Source organism: Triticum urartu, chromosome 7, assembly GCF_003073215.2.
Source record: "Triticum urartu cultivar G1812 chromosome 7, Tu2.1, whole genome shotgun sequence".
Lineage (NCBI taxonomy): Eukaryota > Viridiplantae > Streptophyta > Magnoliopsida > Poales > Poaceae > Triticum > Triticum urartu.
The window spans coordinates 133,385,590-133,402,223 of NC_053028.1; the positions used below are offsets into that span (position 1 = coordinate 133,385,590).

A 16,634-nucleotide genomic window follows, 5' to 3' on the forward strand; every position below is an offset into this window, starting at 1 on the left:
GGGACGCGCGTCATCCCGTCTTCACTGCGCCGCCCGTGAGGCATCAATGGAGGAGGCTGACCGGCGCGGCAGCGCGCGGCAGCTTTGGCATTGATTCTGCCGCGGGAACCGAGGCGATGAAGACGACGAAGCGACGAGAAGAGCCGAGTCGCTGCCAAGGAGGGCCCGGCGATTTTCGCGCGAAAAACGATTCGGCCGGCGCCCCAAGCATCCCCCAGCGTGCCGGGTTCGGCCTGAGTTTACCGACGCCAATTTCAGCCCAAGCCGGTAAAAAAAAGGCCTTTGAATACACGACTGGACCGATTTTTCGACATCGACGACCGAAAAATCACCTGAAGGACCTTGTTGAGGACGCGGCTGGAAATGCTCTTACCCGGTTGCCACCGTATGTACCAACATGCGACAGCAATCGATTCCTGAAGACCAAGACATCTCAAACAGGAATAGTGGCTGGATTTATAACTGGATAGTGAATAGTGTCCAAACGATCACAGCCGTCGAGCGATGCTAACAGCTGATGGAGCGATGACGGCCGTCCGATAGCCGCGAAGCGTTAACTGACCTGCGTCATGTACTGACACCAACGCACCGCCGCCGCGAGCTACCGGCAGAGAAAGCAGCCCAAACGAAAGCGAGCTGCTTGACTGCCGGCGTGGCGCGGCGGTGCTCGTTACTCGTTTGCGTCTCCACCATTGCTTAGGATGAACTTGGCGATAAGGAAGGTATAACAGCACTGCGCAAAAGGCGAGATTCCCTGCCTCCCCGGCCATGCCAGTATGCCACACCCCTCTCGGTGTCCGCCCCCGGTGGGCTTGGAATCTCCCGTCCCTTTCGCTCTATACAAGCCCCACTTCCTCCTCCCCTGCCCCAGTCCCAGTCCCAGTCCACGCGCACACCATCTGTTCGACGTATTGCCGGCATGGGGCTCCCCCACGCCGGCGTCCTGATCTTTGGTCTTCTGTCCGTGTTCCAACTGTCGCATTCGTCATCAGGTCAGAATTGCTCAGTCGGAACTGCTTAAAAGGATGCGGTTGTTCTTGCCGTCTTGGTGGTTGCTTAGGTTGTGCTTTGTCTTTGCAGACAAGGACGACTTCACCAAGGTCAGGGCGGTGAACCTGGGAGGCTGGCTGGTGGTGGAGGGGTGGATCAAGCCTTCCTTGTTTGATGGCATCCCAAATGGGGACATGCTGGTAGGTCCTCTCTCTTGTTCTCGGACCCCCATGCTTGTTATATAGTGCTGTGCATTTTTCTTTGCCCCCTCGTGATGTGGCTATCGGATTCGCTTCAGGATGGCGTGCAGGTGCAGCTCAAGTCTGTTGCTCTCCAGAAGTACGTGAGTGCAGTTGGTGGTGGCGGTGGAAATGTGGCCGTGGACCAGGATGCTGCTTCGACATGGGAGACTTTCAAGGTAAACTGCCAAAGGGAAGTGGTTTCTTGCAGAATGAAAGTGAATTGATGATACACACATTTGGTGCCTGTTTGGGAAGCTGAATGGTTCTGTATCTTGTCTGTTGGATATCTTGGAGAAAACAACATTGAATAGATGCATTCGCCTCAACATTTAGGCCGTCATTGTTTTTTCAAGCGCTCCATTTTGTTCTTCTCTAAAGAACTGAGATGAAAATGCAATACAGAGTAGCATTTTCTTCAACCTTCAAAGACAATATTCTGGTTCCTGAAGATCATCAGGTCTTCAACTCACCAACGCGACTCAGGAAGACCTAGTTAATTTAGAACTGTCACGAAGTTTAAGGACCCGTGTAGTACCCGAGGGCTTAAGGGGAAAACTGAACTGTTTTTACACAGGTCAGGGAAAAAAAATACTGCTTGGTAATATGCAGATGGCTGAATTGTACTATGTACTCCTTCCGTCCGGAAAAGGTTGTCTCTCAAATGGATGTATCTAGCACCAGGTTAGTGCTAGATACATACATTTGAGGGATAAACTTGGGACAAGCTTTTTCGGACGGAGGGAGTATGTGTGTGTTTCCCAGTGGAAGAAGGTGCACTTCTAGTAAACTGCACGAGTTCACTATTTTTACATTTGTCCTCTAGAGCTGTCATCCATCTTAGTGAGAAATAAATATATCTTACTTGAGGGAAAATAAATATATACTCAAATAAAACAATCATATCTTAGTTTGTTCCTAATTGCATTTGTCTTGGCGTTGTTTTCAGCTGTGGAGAGTTTCTGATAGTGAATTTCAGTTCCGATGCCTCAATGGTCAGTTCTTGACAGCAAGTAATCAGGATGTGATCTCAGCAACTACAGATTCACCAGGAGACTCCGAAACATTTTATATCGAACGGAATAATTCAATGCTTCATATCAAGCTTTCAAATGGGAGCTATTTGCAGGTATTGATTATGCTGTCGATATGATCTTCAGATTTCAGCAGTTATGTACACTCATCAGACTCCTTTCTATGGAAATGAAACTAATTAGCTAAAGCTTCAGCATTGCAACCAGGAAAGTTGATGTATACTCCATTATTCAGGTCACAAATAACAATCAGCTTACTTCAAATTATCATTCCCAGCCTGGATGGGGTGATGATATGGCAACATTCCAGATGACAATAGCTGCCAACAACTTGCATGGAGATTACCAGCTTGCTAATGGGTATGGACCTGTGCAGGCAAAAGCAGTCTTGACTGTAAGTTTCATAATTTCAGAGCTGTGTCACCTCCTCCCAGTCTGTAGTGCAGAGCTTTATTCCATAAAAGCGTTTATTGGCTATTTTACACAATTTGCAGGAACACCGAAAGAGCTTTGTTACTGGAAATGATTTCTTTCTCCTCTCGCAAAACAGTATAAATGCAGTCAGGATTCCAGTTGGATGGTGGATTGCGTATGATCCTGATCCACCCGCTCCATTTATTGGTGGCTCCCTTGAGTACCTTGATAGAGCATTCTACTGGGCACAGTAGGTCTAGCCTCTAAACTGTTCTTGATTGTTACTCCCACAAAAAAATCTTTAAAGTTTGAGACTGCACCATATGGTGGATCTGATTTTGAGATCAGGGTTTATGGCTTGAAGTGCATCATCGATCTTCATGCGGCTCCTGGATCTCAAAACGGAATGGAGCACAGTGCTAGCAGGGATGGTTCAGTAGATTGGCCTTCAGAGGTTAACATACAGAAGACTCTGGATGTCATTAAATTTTTAGCTCAAAGGTAACATTAACTCTTGCACTCTCCCTAAAAAAAATGAAACTCTTTCACTCTATTTCCTAGTTACGAAGTTTTTGCTTTGTGTGGACGAAATATTTCTTGATGATGCCATTGGTAACATCAGGCCACGAAAATAAATAAAGGCATCACCAAGTTGGAAAAAAGACTTAGTTCTCATTCTCCATAGATCTGTGAAGGATTAATTTATCTCATACTTCAAAGATCTTGCAAAAAAAAGGCAGTGGACAATGAGTAGCAATAGGTATTTGCACATCTTGGCACTTTTTCAACAATATGTACTCTTGGTCACTAGAATAACAAGCGAAAAAAGGCAACTTCAGAACATATGTTAACAACTTTAACAACTAACAATGTCTGATCTGCTCACTAATGAGGGGATACATGAAAGTAAAGAGCCATGTTTTCGATTTTCATTAGCATTTTTTTCTTCATGTGAACAACGCGATTCTATCTATCACAATTTTCTCAGTTCTAACAAAGTAACAAGACGTATTGTCTCTTTATCTGCAGGTATGCAGACGATCCCTCGCTTCTTGGTATCGAGCTTCTGAATGAGCCTTCTGCAGGAGCAGTCCCACTGGATACTCTTGTGTCGTATTACAAAAAAGGCTACAAAATTGTACGAAGTTATTCGGAGACAGCTTATGTTATATTCTGCCAGAGGATAGGGAATGCAGACCCAATGGAGCTTTATCAGGCTGACCTGGGACCAACTAACACTGTTGTTGATTTGCATTACTACAATTTGTTTGATCCTTATTATGAGAAGCTTAACGCAACAGAGAACATACAGTTTGTTTATGAAAAAAGACTGCCTCAAGTGCGGGCCTTGAACGGCGCAAATGGACCTCTTGTTTTTGTCGGTACGTCCTGCATACTATTACAACTTAATGTAAAAATTCACACAGGCATTTGGATTTTGGTCTATCATTTAACTGTAGGTGTTTCTCAGTTTATCCTGCTCTTGATAAAGACTTTTCTATGCCATTACTCAGGAGAGTGGGTGAATGAATGGAATGTGGCAAACGCTTCACAAATTCAATACCGATCTTTTGGAAAAGCTCAATTGGAGGTCTTTGGAGAAGCCTCCTTTGGCTGGTCTTATTGGACAGTCAGGTGCAACAGTGTGCACTGGGATTATGAATGGAACGTAAGGAATCGGTATCTTATTATTGGTAAGCAGTTTGTTCTTCAGCTGCCTTCAACCTCCAGTCACTTAAACACAATCCACACTGGGCCTGGAATGACCCGGCGGAGGGGAGTTTGAGGGTTAAGAGCATCTCCAGCCGTTGAGCCCCCAAGACGCGCCGAAAATCGCCGCTGGGGCGAGCCGGCGTTTTTTTCGGCGTGGGGGCGAGCACGTCCCCAGCCGTCACCCCCAAGTCGGGCCCCAGACGTCCCCACAGTTCGGCCAAATTTCAGCAAACACGGCCAAATTTCAACAAACACGACATATTTCGGCGAAATTTAGACGTTTTTTACATGAATAAAATGGACGGAAAAAACCCTAAACTACGGGCCGAAGTAGGCACTGAGCAGGGCATAGTCGTCGCCGGCGTCGTCCTCCTGCTTCTCCTCCTTGACACGGCCGGCGCTGCTGCTCGACCCCTCGCCCCGGCGCGCTGCTTCACGGCGGCGGCGTTCGGCGATCTCCTCCAGGGCGCGGCGCTGGCGGTCCAGCTCCATGCGCGCGTAGTCCTCGCGCGCCCACTTCAAGGCGGCCTCTTCTTCGTCGGCCTCCTCGGCGAGAGCAGGCTCCGGCTTCACGGCGGCGAGCCCCGGCTCCGGCTTCACCGTCGCCAGCCCTGGCTCCCTCTTCGGCTTGACCAGGCGAGGAGGGGCCGAGGAGGAGGAGCCACGACCGCCGTCGTTGATGACGAGGCCGGCGCCGCGGGTGCGCCTACCGAGCGGCGTCTCGGACGGCTCTGGCTTGACGCTGACCAACGTCGGCGCGCCGGAGGAGTGAGAGGAGGATCGGGAGGAGGAGGAAGAGGAGGATGACCATCCCATCATCCTCCTCGGCAGCCACGCGCCGCCGCTCCGAGCGGTCGGGTACTCGAACGGCGGGTCATTGCCGCCCTTGAGGTGCGCGAGGACGCCGTTGAGCGTGCGGCCCGGGACGCCCCACCACAGGCGGCGGCCCTCGATGTTGTTGCGGCCGCGCGGCGTCGGCGCGTTGTTGGTGCAGCCTTGGCACTGATTCCCCGCGGGAAAACCGAGACGATGAGGACGACCAGCCTTCGTCTCGCTGACGCGCCGGTCCCGCCACTCTTTCGCTCGAAAACGTTCGCGCCGGCGCCCCCAAGCGCCCCCCCAGCGCGCCGGGTTCGGGTTAGGTGCGCTGGCGCCAATTTTGGCCCAATCCGGCGAAAAACAGGCTCATTCAGGTGACTAAAAAACAGCCTTGGGGGGCCTGTTGAGAGCGCGGCTGGAGATGCTCTGACAGGCAGGTGTGGTTAGAGGGATGACCGGGGCAGCAGAGGAGGCAGGGCGGAGTGTAATGGTGCCACCGGTCATGACAGGTGGCTTATGGGGGAGCCGTGAGCGGCTGCTAGAGCTAGGGATACGAATGGGGACGATTGATTTACCAGCTGAGTTCCAAGTGCTACCTCCGTAATTTAATATAAGACGTTTTTCTGACACTACAACAATGCCAAAAAAAACGTCTTGTAGGTAACGAGGGAGTAATTTACTAGTCCAACCTACCTACTTCATTTGCTTGACAAAAACGCAAGCACATGCGTTGAATGAGCCATCAATTGAGTTGGAAGCATCTTCCAAAAAGCAAAAATTATTTGGCCCAGTTTGGAACGCATGAACTCAAAACGTTGGAATAGGGAAAACCACAACAAATAGAACTATAGAAAAGATTTAAAATTATCACTCGGGTGTCATGCAGGGAAAACACGAAAAGTGTATACACAAATAGAAGAAAACATGATGTAGGACCTCATGTTTATTTTCCTCCAAAATTTCTAGGGTCCCGATAACTGTCATACGTGTGGTGTATCGGGTAGTTGTGCCACACGCCTCGTGTGGCATGGACAGCAACCAGCCCACACACCTACGTGTGGGCAAAACAACTAATGCCCACATACATCTTTTTTTCCCTCCTGAACCCTCTCACACGCATGTGTGTGGGCGAAGTTGATAACGCCCACACGCCCGTATGTCAGGCCTCTTACCCTTCTGGTCCCGCACGCGACGCGTGACGCCCACCGCGCGCCCGCAGTTGCCATGGTCCAGACCCTCGTCCATGTTCGTTTATCTGCAGTTGCCATGTCGCTGAACTACGATTGCCATGTCGGACAACTGCAGTTGCCATGGTTGCTCAACTGCAGTTGCCATGTATGGTCTGATCTAATGTAGTTGCCATGATTTCATAACTTTAGGAGTTGCCACATACTAATACTAGGCGGTTGAGAGAGTTGCCATGTGCTCACAAGCATGCTAGGGCAGTTGCCATGTAAAAAGGAAGAGTTGTCATCTGCTTACGTGCATGTTAGGGCAGTTGCCATGTACGTGCACGTTGGGGCAGTTGTCATGTACCATGCAAAAACACATGGCAACTCGGTAAAAGACAGTTGCCATCTGCTTACGTGCACACTAGGCAGTTGCCGTGTACCCTGCAAAAACACATGGCAACTCGGATAAAAAAAGAGAGTTGTCACCTGCTTATAAAGCACACTAGAGGCAGTTGCCATGTGCGCTGCAAAAACACATGGCAACTAGTAGCTTACGTGTGGGAGAGGAGACGGGCGTGTGGGCGAGATGGCAAATGCCCACACACCAGCCCTTGTGCGTGCCTGAAAACTGGTGTGTGGGTGAACTGCTAAACGCCCACACACCGGCCCCTCCGTGTGGTAAAACGGATGTGTGGGCGAACTATGTCACATCACACACACGCCTTGTCCTACGTGACACAAAATCAGCCAGATTGTGTCAAGATTCGTGCATATAGTACTGGACGGTGATGGATGCGTGTGGTCGAGATAGTCAACGCCCACACGTGTGGGCGTTAACATTTCCGAATTTCTATGGAATGGTGCGTTCCATAGGAATTTTAAAGGAATGTAGGATACCAATTCTAATTACAAATCCTCTGATATTGCTATTGACAATCATATTGCTTAATCCTGTTATTATTTCCTTCTGCAGTTTGATTCAATACATTTTCCATGTCACACGAAGTGTTTAACATGATGCATCTTTTCTTCTGTAGGGGGGTCGCCATTGCAAAGAGCAAGTTACACGATGCTTGTGGCAGGATGTCTTATGTATCTTTTGTTATTGACGTTGATACAATAAACATACGGCCAAAAAACAGTTCACATGTGAAAGAAAGATATATTATAGCGTCAAAGACAAATCCACATGTCGAAGACCCAAAGGGCTCCAATTAATCTTGACCCATCAAACCATGTCAATCGAATGGCCTAGATTGCTCAATGTTGAGCGTCAACATGTTTAGCATGCAATTAATATTACACGTAATATTGACATGCAACTAATATCCTATCTAACAACTACGTGCAACACAATTACTGGTGTACTATTAAGGAGCGCTTTAACAATAATCTAGCGATTTATTGAAGCATGAGATAATCGCCACCCCAAGAAAAAGGAGAACACATAAATCATTTGGTATGACTTATCAGTTCACAGGAACCAGTCCTTCCCAAAAAAAAAGTTCACAGGAACCAGTAATCCTCCTCTCCACAGCTCCAAAATTGTAAATTCCCGTGGCCAAAAAAGAATCTTGACCATATGTAATAATGCCGTATTCAATTTCTGATGTCACTGCTGCTTGATATCACCGCACAGCTTCGAAGCCTTAACTCACAGCCTTGCTAAGCATCAGATAGATCAGCATGACAAAACCAAGCCCGATCATGAAATTTTGGCTCTTCATATTTTCAACAATAAGCTCCGACCTGTAAGTATCAACCAGTAGATAGCTGCTCGTAAAGCCTGTTTGAAATTTCATCTTTATTACTACCATATAATGCAAACTATAAAACAGAACGATGAATGTTGTGCAACAGATGAAACTTCGCTTGCACACCAGGCCTACCAGGCTAGAGCAATCAGAATAAGGTAGAGTCAACACATCAATCAGTGCATGAACATTAACAAAGCGTGCAGTTTTAATTTACATCTCATGAACTTCCCATGATAGTCAAAGATAATCAGAATAAATGGCGAGGCAATTGATTACCAGTTTCCTGTTGCAAAAAAACTCTGTTCCTTAGTGGCTTCCTCTGCTGCAAAGTCTTCCAACAGTGCACGCTGACGTTCGTTAACTTTCCTGCAGATTAAAAATTGATATTGTCATAAATCTAAAAAAATGGAGCGTACTGATGACGTATACTATAGCATAAAAATACTACACAGAAAAAGCAAAGGATTAAGGGTAAGGCCATTTGAATGCGCCAAACTAAAAAATTAGGCTTTAGCGTAAACTAAACAGAAAAGCAAGAGCAAGTAAAGCCCTAGAGTGATTGAAAGTGCACTAAGCAGGAACCAAATTGAAGCGTTAAGTGCTGACGAATGTTGTGTCTCATCACTATTGTACCTCAATAACCAGTGGTCTGCCTATAGAATGATAAAAGCTACTTCCTCTGTCCGGAAATCTAAAACAGCGTCACCTATTTCCGAACGGAGGGAGTGCAAAGTAGCAGAGCGCTGGATTAATACTATCATGAGGCCTTCAATCATCCCTTTCAAACACTGTTTACTGAAAGCCAGTAACTGAACTTCTAGGATTTCTACTTCCACCTAGGGCAGAGTTCAAGTTCTAATTAACATTCATTTCCTTTAGTTTCATGCGCCGACCAGATCACCAAAAGCATTAGGGAAATGTGAACAATCTACTCACACAAGTCACACTACGATATTTTCACTTTGAGTGTTCATATCCTGCCCGTCACAAAACCTAATACCATTAATGGTACGAAGAGTTGTAACTAGGTTAGGCTCAGTAATGTCATGGCTCTCACTAAGTACTAGCAAGTTAAACTCGCTAGTATAACACAATATTCTTACAAGTTTGACTTCATGTTACCACAACCAGTCCTGAAGAATATCTATGCATCCTATGCTTTGCTTCATATGATGGAAGCCGAATGTATTAGCAAAGCCATTCTCGTGGAATGCAAGTTGAAAGGGAATCGAACATAACCATTTTAACCTCATGGACAAATACATGAGCAAAGTAGAATAGCACTGTACAAAACAGTGCAATGGGTAATGTCTGTAAAAAGGGCATCAAGAAAAATACAAGCAACTTACAACGGAAAATGTATTTTGAAACGGACATGTTGGTCTCCGAAATATCCTGCCTGGTTTGGCAATTCCAATCCTGATAACATTACTATCGTTAGCACTTGACAATAAGCAAACTGCCGACTTAAATTAGTTTATTTGCATAACCTACCTTTCCCCCTTAAAACGACAACTTGCCCTGGTTGAACTCCTTTGGGTATCTGAAAAATAAATAACAACAAATGTCAACTAAACTAACAAATAGAGGGGGGAGAGATATTCTCTAGAACTTAAAAGCATGTCCACTCAACAAATAGATGGCTACATGCTTCTCAAAAGAAATATCTAGCCATGCCAGACCCAGATGTTCTAACTAGAAACGGTCCACTCTAGAAGCATTAAAATAACAACAGGGAGGTTAAGTGCCTAATTAAGCTATGAAAAATACAAGATATTATGATAACAGAAGTTTGAAGTGCTTTTGACATTTTCTCAGTAGGAATACATGCATGTCTTTTTCCCACCAGGTATTGTTACCTTAATTTCTGTTTTACCGTCTAAAGTGGGTACTTCGATTTTTCCACCAAGCATTGCCTACACAAGAAAGGTAAATGATCAGCAAAAACCCAACACCAAGGCACCAATTAACAACAGAAATTCAAATGTCCACATACACCAACAAATGCTCATTAATACAAGACTACCACATTAAAACTTTGACAGCTAATAGTCATGAACTAATGATAGTGATGTCTCCCAATTCCAAAACCTAACAAACTATCATTTCTTATTCCTCCACCTCTCTAGGTTCATCTATGCAGCATTTCTCAAAGGTTCAAAACGAATATCATGAATTGTTGTCCTGAATTAGAAATTAGAATAAATTATATGAACTAATCTTGGCATAAGCTGTAAGCTACAGATGGAAATAAAGTCACACGACACAAGTGGGAAAGCAGTTCCTGAGAAATAGGATAATTCTTCAAAAGCTTGCTCTACAAAGGAGCAAAATAGTAGGACAGCAGTACAAAAGAAGTTCCTGAAAGATAATTGCTACTACCTGTGTGAAGCTTATCTTTTTGTCCACATGTACATCAGCACCATCTCGAACAAATACTGGATCACTTGCTACCTACGATATACATGGTTCATGGAAGAATTAAAAGCTGGATTGCTTGATATAAAAGAGCTGGTAGAGCAGAATCATTCTACGAGGTCATGACAGCGGAGGCTAATAGCCCCCCAGGCAGCACAACTGTTGTACAGATAGTTTTAATTCATTGGTACATACACCAAACCAACTACTCCCTCACAAAACGGTCTTATATTAGTTTACAGAGGAGTACTTGTTAGTCGTGACTTGTGAGAACAAAACCACACCTTATAGAGAGGCATGCCAAGTTCAGTAGCATCAAACATGCATAAAGATGAGGAATCACACAATGCAACGGAAATTCATTATGCTGGTCACAAAAGCCTCAACATTCATATGATTGGATAAACTATAAGCAGCTGGAGCTTATGGAGGTAGCTTTTCTTTGATAAAGGACATTTTCATTCAATCAATATATCAAGATGATACAACAGCCAACACACCCAATATGACCCAAAAAATATATCATTTTACAGCAAAATATATAATGCAAACCTAAGATGGGGTAGATCACCAATATTAAGTAAAAGCCCTACTGCTGCACATTGCAGCACCAGGCACACCTAGCAATATTAGCATCGAAGATAGCTAACTAGTGAGATATCAACCGGTACTATTTGTAGTTCCCCAAGAGAAACCCTGTAAAAGTGGTTCGATTGAATGCTAAAATTCAACACTCCCTACACAGGTACACCTGCTGTTCATCTCAGCCAGCACATACCTTCTGATGCTACAGTTTAATGGGAAAATATTATGTCTTAATATCTTTAATCTTTAAATAAACAAAGGTAGCATAACTACAGTTCACAAATTCAATTAATTAAAAACCAATATTGTTCCAAATAGGTCAGAATGTCAAATGTCACGAAACAATTTCATACGAAATTGGATTTGCTTCTAGAACCCTTATTTTTTTCATTACAGATTGGCACTTTCAGTAGTAAGTAATTAAGTATATCTGAATGATTAACTAAAATGCAGAAACATGTGAAGTTGTGAACCACTGAACCTCAGTATTACAGAACAAATAAGTGGACATACGAAATAAAGAATTAAAAGTATGACAATATTCTCACTCGAAGCTTAATGTATAGACTTCCAGGTATGGCTCCACGTCCACCGCTATTTCCAGCCTCCCGTACATGAATTGTATCACCAGAATCAACTCCTACAAAAACAAATCTTTGGTAAAGTCAAGAGAAAAACAAAATTCACAGTCTAACAAAAAATTAAGTGAAAGAAACAAGCAGTGGCTGCAAACAACTATGAAGCAGTATCCTTCTTACTGACGAAAAATAAGACCTAGGAACTAGGACAGCTACCAGCCTACGAAAGTTAACATGTTTGATGTTTCACATGTCTCATGAATAAGCTTATATGCGCAAAGAAATGTACGAACCAACTATGCAAGTCAAGTTTCAGGAAGAACTAATGCGCAGACAACATATATGAGCGTACTATAGTGATGCAGCAGGATTTTTGGCATGTAATTGTTTTAGCCCTAACTTCTGTGTATTAAACATGGTAGAAATATCAAGAATATAGCATGTGATAGATCCGCCTCCAAAGGACATAACTCCAGGATGATCTAAAATTATAACATTTTGGCAATTGTATTAGAACGTAAGACAGGCTCTAGAGCAAGCAACTCATAAATAATCCAAAGATATAATCATATGAAGGCATTTCTGTGAAAGAAGCTGGTCGGCAGAAGACAATTGAACTATTGAAGCTTAGCTGCACAGCACCTGCTGGAATGATCACGTTTGCATATTTCATACCATCTACCACCCCTGCACCTTTGCATGTTAGGCAGTGATCCTGTGAAAATCGTCATGCGTGAGATAGATTTAAAAGATCTGACAAACTTTACATGTTACTCAATACCTTAATCACTTTCCCGAAGCCTCTGCAAGTAGTACAAATGGATGTGAACGGATACATACTAACCTGCACAAACCACCGGTGCAGAGCTTACAAACAATACCCTTCATTGATATTTGCAAAAAAAATAATTAAAGCATAAAAACAAATACTTACTTTTCCTGCACCTTTACAAGAAGGGCAAACATATTTTCTTGCATTGGCCAAGTATCCTCTCCCATCTACATTAGAACATATATGAGGAGTTTTTCTCACAAAAAAAAGCAAGATAAGCATGGGATAAATTAGGACAGTAACTACTACATAAGAGTAAGATTGCAGCTTTAAGTCAAGCATTTGTTGCCATTTTAATATTATGTGATTGTAATGTTACATAATAGAGCAAGTTATCACCAACATTAGTGTTATATAAGTCGAATCTATGTCCAATAAAAAGATCTACTGGCATGCGGATTACATCGCACCCACAGTAACCACATATGTTATTTTCCACTCTAGGAAATAGTTTGAAATTGACTACTGCTGAAAATTGAAGTATTAATTTGCATACCTCCGTAACAGTATTCAAACGGGAGAACAGAAAACACAAACACAGACCTACCTATCTTGCAGTTCATTTAACCTATCAGCTATTCATTTACATACAACTGACATCTAGACATGCTTTGGGAAGAGTAATGGGGGAGATGAAACCATGATACCAATAGATGATGATATTATCTACTCCCTCCGTCCCATAATGTAAGACATTTTTTGACACTACACTAGTGTCAAAAAACGTCTTACATTATGGGACGGAGGGAGTAGTTTATATCATGTGACATCGAACTGAATGCAAACCAGGAGTCCAGGACAACCTAATGGAATCTGACCTTCATTGATTAAGCTAAAGAAAAAACCAACTGAATTACAGTAGCTCAATACTATGTGCCTACAACAGACTACCCAGATACAAAAGCCAGAGAGAAACAAATAAGTTCAGGAAAATCTCAAAATATAATAGAAGAAACTTCACATTTAACTCTGCTGGCAAATTTATTTCCGCATAAATGTCTAGATGTCTACAAAATTACTACAAGCGATAGGTGTAATATAAATAAGAATAGCAATATCTCTAAATGTGTACTAACCACATGAGTAGCAAAGATTCTTTGCACTGAAGGGAACTTCCTTCGTACATCCTTTAGCAGCTTCGCCAAAAGACAGATTCAGCTCTATCTACTTAAGTCAAGAGATAAGATTAGTTCATGACTAAAGGTGTTGTTACTTAGACATGCAAGAAGAAGAATCTGAAGAATGAACCTCAATGTCACTGGCATGTACATCTACATCATGCTGGAAAACCTGAAAACAAAGAGAATTAATGGTACTCCCATGTGAAACGTTGAAGTAAAATTAAAAGGGGAAGGTATGAAATACCTCTGAGAATACTTTGTAAAACTGATTAGAAAAAGGACCATCATTTTGTCTGTAGAATTGTGCAAAAGGGTCGTCGTTCTGTTTGTTGAATCTTGAAAATGGATCTTGATAGGATCCATCGAACTCCCCCCTACCCCTTGTGGAATTTGCAGCTGACCCTCCAGAAAATAGCTGCAGTATTACAGCATAACATTAACTTAATGTGTACAGGAACTCACAAACTTCAAATTGTAAATTCAAAGAGCTTGAGAAGTAATGCACTGAGCCATTTACTTTCAATAGTAGATAACAGAAATTGGAATGTTGCTGCTCCATAAATAAAATATAAAACTACCACTAAAAAAATCATGAAAGAGAGAGGATAAAGTGCTAACAGCAAGTTGCAACTTATTACCATATCATATTGCTGTCTCTTTGAAGGATCCCGAAGAGTCTAGAGACCAACAAAACAAACATATGGCACTGTTAATTTAGGCATAATAATCAACATCAAAACTAAAGACATGGTGGTAACTTACTTGCCTCGTATGCGTCTCTTACTTCCTGAAACATCCTTTTCGCAGCAGTATTTCCTCTATTTGTGTCTGGATGGTACTTCTTTGCAAGCTACAAAAAAATTGTTTTGAGCTTTAGAATCAGAAAACTGTACGTATTTCAACCTAGTAGCCATATCGTGGGAATGCCTCTTAAAGTATATATTTACTTCCAAATACGGGTCAATCTACTTAACAATGATTCCTGTGTTGCCTGAGTTGTAATAGGACTAGCTGCTATTTTGGTGTTGCTAGGTTTTTGCCCCAGAGTAGTCATTCTGATGTCGGGCGGCTACGGTGGTTCTAGTAATGCTTTGGACTCGCTTCTCTCCTTTCCCTCCTCCTGTAAGTCTTTGAACTGATGTATTTCCGTTCTTCTTAATGGGAAGGGGGGTAGCCCGGTTCAAAAAAAAACTTAACAATGATTAAAAGATTAATTGTCTCCATTTAATCCATCAATGTAAACCTAACTACCTTGTTTACTGTTCAGTAAATCTAGTTCATCTTATCTGAATCCCAGGTTGGTCCCAATTGCTATATATTTGTAGAAGAGAAAAAATGGTTTACGGTTGCTGCATAGATTGTTGGCATTGTCAACAAAATATATTCCAAAACAATCCATAATAATGCTTCAGACAAATGATTTTAATATTATGTGATTTGTTTGAAGTTAGCAGCATCACACATGATTGAATGATAGAAAGTGGATGAGACTACCGCTTGATATATGGATATTTACTAAGTGACATGGCCATGTCAAACAAATAGTGAGCTAGCCTAGTCAGGTTTCAAGATTTGCTGAACTGGGATAAGATACTCACAGATTGAAAAGCCTTTTTTATGTCATCTTGTGAGGCATCTTTAGTCACACCAAGAACCTTGTAATAGTCCTTGTCCATCGAATAACGCTGACCTTAAAGATGCACCCACAAAAGATTAATAGTGTATGCGTTCACCACAATATGAGGATAATAACAGGGTATTGCCATATTAAGTTCAATTCATACAAGAACAGAAAAACAACCTGTGGAATGAAAGAACCTGCTCGGCACAGATGATATAAATGTTGATCGACCATAGCATCTATCAGCACCACTAGAGGTGCAAGCTGTGCGCATTCTCCACAAAAAAAAAATAGCACAAGGAGATGGGTAAGAATCAAAGAAAATAAATAATATTCGCATATAAGTTAATATTGGAAGTGATAAAAGTAGCTAGTAAATGGGTATGGTATTTAAATCTGCTTCCAACCACTGCATGCATGAGCAACTTGTTTTATTTCGTGGAAGGGGGGCAATTTTGGTTGGCATCTTTAGCATATCAGAATTGCCTCTTACTATTATCCGAACTTACAAGTGGCGGCAGTTTACAGGCAGACTGAATTAACACGAAATCATACAAGACAGAAGGACATTACGTGTAGACGGCCGAATCCATGCGCTCCTCTGCGCAGACGCCTGCAGGAAGAAATCGGAAATCGGGAATGAAGTGAACAACAGCAACTCTGCAGAGCCCCTCGACCAAAATCGGGGAAATGGGAAAGGCGGCAAACGAACGCGAGCCGGCATTACCTCGCCGGAGCGGCGCGCGAGGGACCTCGACGCGAGCCGGAGCCACCCGAACCGGCCCATCCACCGATCGGCGGCGTCCGCTTTGCGAGAGCGGCCGCAGAGCAGAGGAGGGGGGTCGAGGGTTTGGAGGGGAAGCCGTACGACAGGGCTATGGGAGAGGGGGCCTGAGCAAGCGCCCGCCGGCAACCGTGGGGGGTGGGAAGGGCGGGAGCCTCCACTCGCGGGCCGCTGGGAGAGAGGAGAGGGCGGCGGTGGGAGGAGGAGGGGGAGGGCGTGGGCGGCGGCGGCGGCGACGGCTTGGCGAGTGATTCGACCCTCTCTCCAAACAATGAAGCCGGGCCCACGGCAAGGAGTAGCCCCGAGAGCTCGACGGCCTCGGCGGCTCGGCCACAAGGCCCAATATGCGAGTTCGAATTCTGCCGCGAATACGGTTCCATCTTCGGTTTCTGAGTGTGACAATTTTTTTTCCCTCACGCTAGGGTTTTTCCTCCCGAAGGCGACCTTGTCGCTGCCGTCGAGATTTGCCTCCCCTTCTCCGATCCTCCTTTGGCTGTTTGATTCGGGCTGACCACGGGGCGATCTGCATCGCTACCCGGCCTTGATCGGCGCCTTGG

At 43.9% G+C, this 16,634-nt stretch overlaps 2 protein-coding genes across 4 annotated transcripts; one reads left to right on the forward strand and one right to left on the reverse strand.

Moving 5' to 3' along the window:
• Positions 1-585: 585 nt before the first annotated feature.
• LOC125519947 (probable glucan 1,3-beta-glucosidase A) lies at positions 586-7,819 on the forward strand. 2 transcript variants are annotated; one of them, XM_048684727.1, is made up of 10 exons: positions 586-992; positions 1,081-1,190; positions 1,289-1,408; positions 2,179-2,358; positions 2,499-2,657; positions 2,758-2,927; positions 3,026-3,178; positions 3,707-4,059; positions 4,192-4,371; positions 7,419-7,819. In XM_048684727.1, exons 1-10 carry the CDS (start codon positions 920-922, stop codon positions 7,502-7,504), a joined length of 1,584 nt encoding a protein of 527 aa, XP_048540684.1. In that variant the 5' UTR covers positions 586-919; the 3' UTR covers positions 7,505-7,819. The 2 variants fall into 2 exon arrangements, with proteins under 2 accessions (XP_048540684.1, XP_048540685.1); XM_048684728.1 differs by having other exon boundaries at positions 2,541-2,657.
• LOC125519948 (chaperone protein dnaJ 1, mitochondrial) lies at positions 7,596-16,377 on the reverse strand. Of its 2 annotated transcripts, none has more exons than XM_048684730.1 (19): positions 16,021-16,377; positions 15,867-15,906; positions 15,474-15,557; positions 15,271-15,362; positions 14,439-14,522; positions 14,311-14,349; positions 13,917-14,087; positions 13,800-13,841; positions 13,628-13,715; positions 12,654-12,718; positions 12,501-12,563; positions 12,362-12,434; positions 11,690-11,781; positions 10,521-10,592; positions 9,998-10,054; positions 9,633-9,681; positions 9,488-9,557; positions 8,415-8,504; positions 7,596-8,167 (listed from the first exon to the last, which is right to left on the reverse strand). In XM_048684730.1, exons 1-19 carry the CDS (start codon positions 16,078-16,080, stop codon positions 8,140-8,142), a joined length of 1,359 nt encoding a protein of 452 aa, XP_048540687.1. In that variant the 5' UTR covers positions 16,081-16,377; the 3' UTR covers positions 7,596-8,139. The 2 variants fall into 2 exon arrangements, with proteins under 2 accessions (XP_048540687.1, XP_048540686.1); XM_048684729.1 differs by having other exon boundaries at positions 7,596-8,130; positions 16,021-16,376.
• Between the last annotated feature and the right edge of the window lie 257 nt (positions 16,378-16,634).

Coding starts and splice junctions, on each gene's coding strand:
- LOC125519948 (XM_048684729.1), bottom strand. CDS start 16,080: ATGGGCCGGTTCGGGTGGCTCCGGCTCGCGTCGAGGTCCCTCGCGCGC. Junction 14,350..14,438: donor AAGTAAGAGACGCATACGAG/GCAAGTAAGTTA, acceptor GTTGGTCTCTAG/ACTCTTCGGGATCCTTCAAA. Junction 10,055..10,520: donor AAAAGATAAGCTTCACACAG/GTAGTAGCAATT, acceptor TTTCTTGTGTAG/GCAATGCTTGGTGGAAAAAT.
- LOC125519947 (XM_048684727.1), top strand. CDS start 920: ATGGGGCTCCCCCACGCCGGCGTCCTGATCTTTGGTCTTCTGTCCGTG. Junction 1,409..2,178: donor CGACATGGGAGACTTTCAAG/GTAAACTGCCAA, acceptor CGTTGTTTTCAG/CTGTGGAGAGTTTCTGATAG. Junction 4,372..7,418: donor GAATCGGTATCTTATTATTG/GTAAGCAGTTTG, acceptor TTTCTTCTGTAG/GGGGGTCGCCATTGCAAAGA.